This window comes from Priapulus caudatus, unplaced genomic scaffold, assembly GCF_000485595.1.
Source record: "Priapulus caudatus unplaced genomic scaffold, Priapulus_caudatus-5.0.1 Scaffold17, whole genome shotgun sequence".
Classification (NCBI taxonomy): domain Eukaryota; kingdom Metazoa; phylum Priapulida; class Priapulimorpha; order Priapulimorphida; family Priapulidae; genus Priapulus; species Priapulus caudatus.
The window spans coordinates 865,776-872,203 of NW_014577078.1; the positions used below are offsets into that span (position 1 = coordinate 865,776).

The window sequence follows — 6,428 nt, forward strand, 5'->3', positions numbered from 1 at the left end:
AAGGCGATTTCTCACATGCCCTAAAAAAATTGCCTTGCCCTTCTCGTCGCTTAATTCGAGCCCTGCTTGGCGGTAATACCCGCATTCTGTAGATTAGAAGACACGCTTGACTTTGAATAGAGTAATCAGCTAATGGCAGCTGTTTGGTAAATACTAAATAGTTACCATAACAGTCTCATTTGCTTGTACATTTATTATACACTTATGTAGTGTAGACCTGTATAATATTGTGTTTATATGCATAATAAAAAGAGCGTATTAAGAAGGAGAGCGTCAGAGCGTACAACGGTGAAGTGCTGAAACCATGTTGCAGTATTAGTCGAATTACGAAACTTTTCCCGTTTTATTTTGACGATTCTTTGCGGTAGTATTGATCAGCTGTCCTACCATACTGATATAAAACAAATCGCTTGTCCCTACGATGCTTCTACGCTGAGATAATGAGCGGTGGAAATCTGGTATTTTTGCCGAAAACCGACTCGAGATCCCGGTTGGCTGTGACCCTCTCTCGCTTTGTGGCCAGTATGTTGCTTCCGGTCGCCGCTGTGTAGCGCCATGCCATGGTAGCGCCGACTCATTACGTCAGTACTACAGAGTTTACTACATCCAGCGTGAGGTGGGCACAGATGGGGGTCATCATTATGGCAATCAATAACAGACGTCAATCATTCCATTTGTCAATCATTGACGGAAATACGCGAGGTTTCCCGAAGCTATCCCAAAGCGAGAGAGGGTCTCAGCCAACAGGGATCTCCAGTCGGTTTTCGGCAAAAATTCCAGATTTTCACCGCTAATGATCTCAGCGTAGGAGCATCGTAGGGACAAGCGGTTTGCTTTATATTAGTAAGGTAGGACAGCTGATTAAAATACTACCGCAAAGAATCGTCAAAATAAAACGGGCAAAGTTTCTTAATTAGACTAATACTGCGACATGGTTTCAGCATTTCATCGTTGTACGCTCTCCTTCTTAGTATGTTGGATATGTAATAGCATGAACATATATATATAGAATACATATGTTTATGGCAATAGTAATAGCTATAGTTTAGCTAAATAAATGCACATGGTTAAATTTTGATGATGAAATTTTGATTGATAATGTCTATGCAGCTTATTTTCCTGTCTCTCAGAGCAAGAGGAGGTGTGCTCTGTTCAAGAAGAACATTCAGTGGGATCATTTCAAAGATGGCTTTCCTAACATCTTCATTGATGATGTCAAGGATATGGCTGGCAAAGATGGTCAGTAATCTGCATATATAATTCTTTGATGTATCACATTAAATAAGATTGTAAATAACCAAGTTCTGTGTTTACCACAATAAGATCTGTTGTGTCTATGGGACACATCAGGATTAAAAATTACCTGTTTGTGCTTGCATATAAAGTTTTTCACTACTAAATGTGGGATATAGTTGCATCATTTTCGTTGCATTTCAGATATAATATACCAAATAAGGTTATAGACGTTTTTTCTGGTTACCCAAGTGACTCTAGAATTTCCCGGCATCTTTTTTTTTCTTATGTTGGTTGTGAGATTGCATGGTTTTTGACCCCAGGGTTTGTTTTTGTACCATTGAATAGCAAGCACAATATATTGTAAAATGTAATCCAATGTTGTTAGTAGATCTATAATTAAGTCCATGTGTTTATGTGTATGTATGCATGTGTTAATAATTGGTGTTAATGTTAATGTTAATAATAATTGGTTACACATTATTTATTATTAATATACATTTTTACACACAAGCGAGTGAGTACGTAAATGAGTCATTCGTCTTAGTAAAAAATGTGTTGTTTGTAATATGCCACACTGTGTTTCAGTGACTGTAATGAATTTTTGCTGACCTACACTAGCAATATAAAATTGTGAATAGATTCTGTGGCCTACTGACCCTGGCTTTTATTTTAATGCAACCACAAACAGCTATCATTTTGTTTGCCTTTATTTTGAAATAAAAACTATGGCACTTTAACAGTGGAATTTAGAAGCTAGAATCTAGTAAACCTTTCAACCCTCATATATTCATTTGTAGTTAGATATTGCTTATGCAATTTACATCACATGTAACATTGACCACTCAATGGTATTGAACAATTGAGATAGTGTGTGCTTATACTAACGTTTCTTTTTTGCAGTGATATTTCTGGCAAGTTTCCACACGCCAGCTGTAATATTTGAGCAACTGTCTGTTCTCTATGCAATACCAAGGTATTGGATATAATTCCATAACATTTTCTGAAAAATAGTTCTGTTACATCATCATGTCAAAAAGTGTAAAGCTAGCTTAGTTATTTCCATTTTTTGCCATTAATAGTTGAAAATTTATTGATGTCGAAAGAAGGATACCATGAAGTACATTAAGATATTAAGTTTTACCAGAAACTGTACCATCTTAACATATTTTTTTGGGGTACATTGTCTATAAATATTCTTTCCTGACCGTTCTCTGTTTTTCTGTTTTTGATGGCGTTCCAGTTAGTTTCTTCTTGACATGTAGTAAGTTCTGTCATTCTTAAACATACCTTACAAGTCATTACTTTACTAGTTTAGTTCTGTGACGTTCACCAATTACAGTTTCAGCATGGACTTTCTTACCATGATGTTCACAAAATTGATAGCAGTATCTTTATTTTATTTAGGTACCTTGCCCGATCTTTCCATATCATATTACCTTATTTTGCAACTGGGACAATGGAAAAAATTGATAAAGAAGGTCAAGTTGTAACAGCCAAGGTATGGTGATGCATTTGTAATAACAATGATTGTGTATCAATGATACCAAGAGCTAATAATACCTAGAGTGTACAACGGAAAAACGGGAAAATAGTGCTATTTCACGACATGATTATTCTACTTTGCCTGCGAGTCTAGAATAATTTTATGGTATTGCCTTAAGCAGAATTCTTTGCTCTCTAAAACCAGACCAACCGCTTGTTAATACGATACTCCTAGGCTGAGATATTAGCTCGTAAACTTTCCCTCCCACAGGCCTCACAGCGCCTCCAATCCACATCACAAGCGGTTGGTCTTGTTTTAGAGAGCAAAGAATTCTGCTTAATGCAATACCATAAAATTATTCTAGACTCGCAGGCAAAGTAGAATAATCATGTCGTGAAATAGCACTATTTTCCTGTTTTTCCGTTGTACACTCTAGGTATTATTAGCTCTTGATGATACTAGATCTAATAAATTCTGTGCTAGCAAAACAGATGCAAGTAGTTTCTCTGGAATTCAGATTGGTTTATTATATGGGGTATTGCTCATACCCGGGCCCCATAAGTACTCTTGCTGCATGATGTGCCAATGCCATATTGTAGGCTGCATAAATCTATGATCATCAGCTAATTTATTTAGCTACTTATTGCTGGCATGAGATCAGAGACATTAGGGCTGAGAGTGAGCTGAAGAGAGCAGTTGGTACTTGAAAGTATGAGTTAACGACGATATAAACGAAGAAAGATTAATTGCTTGTTAGTATAGATTAATGTAGGCAAGTAAAGATGATGGAATCGAGTCAATTGACCTACTGTAATTTTATTGTTTGACTTTGATTCAGCTTAATGACATTATAGGTTTGTGTCGCTGCAGACCCTAGCTACTCTGCTGTCAGCTGTGCCGTTGACGGCACGCGGTCCAGCACAGATCCTCATGTTTGACATACATGCCCTGCAGGAAAGATTCTACTTTGGTGACAATGTCATACCAAGGTATACTACCTGTATAACTATTCCTTCTGCAATTATCTTTATGTGTGTGTCTGTGTGTGTGTGTGTGCTTACACAGCACATTTGGATGCTAATACTGTATATTAAAACTACAAACATGTGAATTCTTAGTTGAGTCTTATGCGAGTCCTAGCAGAAATAAAACTATACCAGGAATACATGATTCAGAGAATTCATGGGGTGTCACTTTCCCCCGGGCGTAGATGGAGGGTGCCGCTACGTGGCAGCACTAGCCCTAACCCTAACCCTGACCCTAATCCTAACACAAGTGCAGCCACATCACGTGACCCTCCATCTACGCCCGGGGGAAAGTTATTCCGGAATTCATGTACGCCTGATAAGTGATAACACTGCACGTGTTTAATTTTATTCACATATGCCATTATTGACTACCATTTCATTGGTCAGCATTCACCTGCAAAAGCTAATACCACACTGTTTGTGACTATACATGCTGCAACTGTGCCTCTCAGTCTCTGATATAGAAAGCCCTAACATAAACAGTGTCTGACCTTTCTATTACTATAATCAGGAGTAGATAAAGAATAAAAGTATAAAAATATAAAAGTCTTTAACTACTCCAGCTATAATATATGTGAAATCTAACCATATACACGTGTTTTGATGAAGGCTTGTGTCGGCGATTCCTCTGATAAAACGTGAACTGGAGAATCTTGAGCAGGAGAGCTGGTGTGTAGTTTTCCCTGATGATGGTGCTTTCAAGAGGTTTGGCTCCTTCTTTCCCGACAACACTGTTGTTACCTGTTCAAGGTTAAGTGAGGGTGCACATAAAATCATTCGAATCAGGGGAGGTGAGTAGTGGCAGTTCAACTGCTGGACATGTATCTCATTCCTTGCTAATACCTAGTTCACCAGACAGTCAAGTTGGTACTACTTCTATGAATTTAGGTCGTTTATGCTAGTGGCAGAGCTGCCAACCCCTAAAGAGAATACAACAGCTCATTGGAAACAATAGTTTGTAATTTTCTCTAATATCATTCTCTAATACGGTTGGCTATTGTTGCTTCAGTGTATTTGACCTTGACAGACTCTCTTGGCTGCACATATTACTGAAGTAATTAAAAAAATTATCTGGCAGTGAAAGGTGGCAGAGGTATTCTTAGTTATTCATCCAACTTTGGCATTGTGTATTGGAATGCTATTGAGACTGTTTATATCCTTTGTTGAGTTCTATTTCATCACTCACAGGTAAGCCTGCTGGAAAACATGCCGTGATTATTGATGATCTTGTTCACACTGGAAACACACTAGTAGAGTGTGCAAAGGTACAATTCGTATAATAACATAAAGTTATACAATCTAAATTAGCTTTCTGTTGATGTAAGCCCTTGACTACCTAGAATAATAGTTGCATAAAAATAATTGCAATTATCTGTTATCCATGGAGCCATTTGTTACATTGTGGTTTGTAAAACATGTTTAATAGTTTAATATCAATTTGATCTCTGTTATTGCGATTATATCAATACTGTATTCTTCTACCAAGTATCTGCTGTTGTGTAAAAGATTTGGCCATTCTAGAAGTTGTTTTGTCATTGCACAATGCTTGAGTGTACTTTCTTCATCTTACCAGGGGCCCATTGTCAGAAACAAAATTAGTCTTAACATTAACCTTTTCTCACAGACTGTTGACAGAAACATGGTGAAATTATGAATTTCTTATAGACAATGTATATCAGTCCAATCTATGAGAAAAAGTTAATATCAAGACCAATATTTATTTTGACAAAGGGCCCTAGATACCTTACTGCATGTACAGTGTCATTATACCACTTCTTTTCAGACTCTGCTCTGTAGTGGAGCTGTTGCAGTGAGTGCCTATGCTACACACGCGATGTTCACCCTGGAGTCCTGGCGTAGGTTTGTAGAGGGAGATGTACAGTTTGCCAACTTTTGGATCACCGATTCTGTCCCACAGGCACAAGAAATCAGCCAACATCCTCCATTTAAACTGTTGTCCTTAGTAGAGGTGATTGCAGAGGTAATGTTAGGTTATGACCTAATGCAGTACTAACTGTACTGGTTAATATACGTTCACCCAGCTTCTAAAATATATATGTATATCAAGAGTGCATAATAGAGAAGAGTATGACACGGTTTTAACAGCGTTTTGCATAGTTTTCAACTGGTAAATAATCTATCAATATGTGAATAAATATATTCAAACTTTACCTTGTTTTCGTCTATGATTCTCCCTTAATCATATGACACCACCAATTTACCTGAAAATCGTATGTGTTCTTCAAAAAAGTTATTTGTATACGACACGGTTTCGTACAGTTTTCACGCATGAATGCATCTCTCCGACCGAACTTTCTTATGGGATTAGTGTTCTATTGTCTATGACGGAACTTTGGGGGTCGTATGGGATATTAGGCATCGAATTGTATTCAGCGTGCTAAAAATAAATGCGCCTCACGGCCAGCTAGCTAGCAGCTGATTCCCTTATGGCCCCCAGCGTACCGTCATAGACAACAGAACACTAGTCCCATAAGAAAGTTCGGTCGGAGAGATGCATTCATGCGTGAAAACTGTACGAAACCGTGTCGTATTCAAATAACTTTTTTGAAGAACACATACGATTTTCAGGTAAATTGGTGGTGTCATATTGACATGTATGTAGTGCGGGGCTAAGATTGTCGTAGACATCTTTAAGCGAGAAACAAACACTGGAGTTAAGC

General features: G+C 37.8%; 1 protein-coding gene across 1 annotated transcript in view; it reads left to right on the forward strand.

The window, feature by feature from the left end:
• The window catches only part of LOC106811058 (ribose-phosphate pyrophosphokinase 4-like), an 18,053-nt gene extending 12,248 nt beyond the window's left edge, over positions 1 to 5,805 (forward strand). Inside the window, exons 3-9 of the mRNA XM_014814584.1 lie at positions 1,131 to 1,239; positions 2,137 to 2,209; positions 2,641 to 2,734; positions 3,590 to 3,708; positions 4,357 to 4,538; positions 4,936 to 5,012; positions 5,531 to 5,805. Of these exons, the coding sequence (XP_014670070.1) occupies positions 1,131 to 1,239; positions 2,137 to 2,209; positions 2,641 to 2,734; positions 3,590 to 3,708; positions 4,357 to 4,538; positions 4,936 to 5,012; positions 5,531 to 5,761 (885 nt within the window). The 3' untranslated portion in view covers positions 5,762 to 5,805. The remainder of the gene's footprint in view (positions 1 to 1,130; positions 1,240 to 2,136; positions 2,210 to 2,640; positions 2,735 to 3,589; positions 3,709 to 4,356; positions 4,539 to 4,935; positions 5,013 to 5,530) is intronic.
• The last annotated feature ends 623 nt before the right edge of the window (positions 5,806 to 6,428 follow it).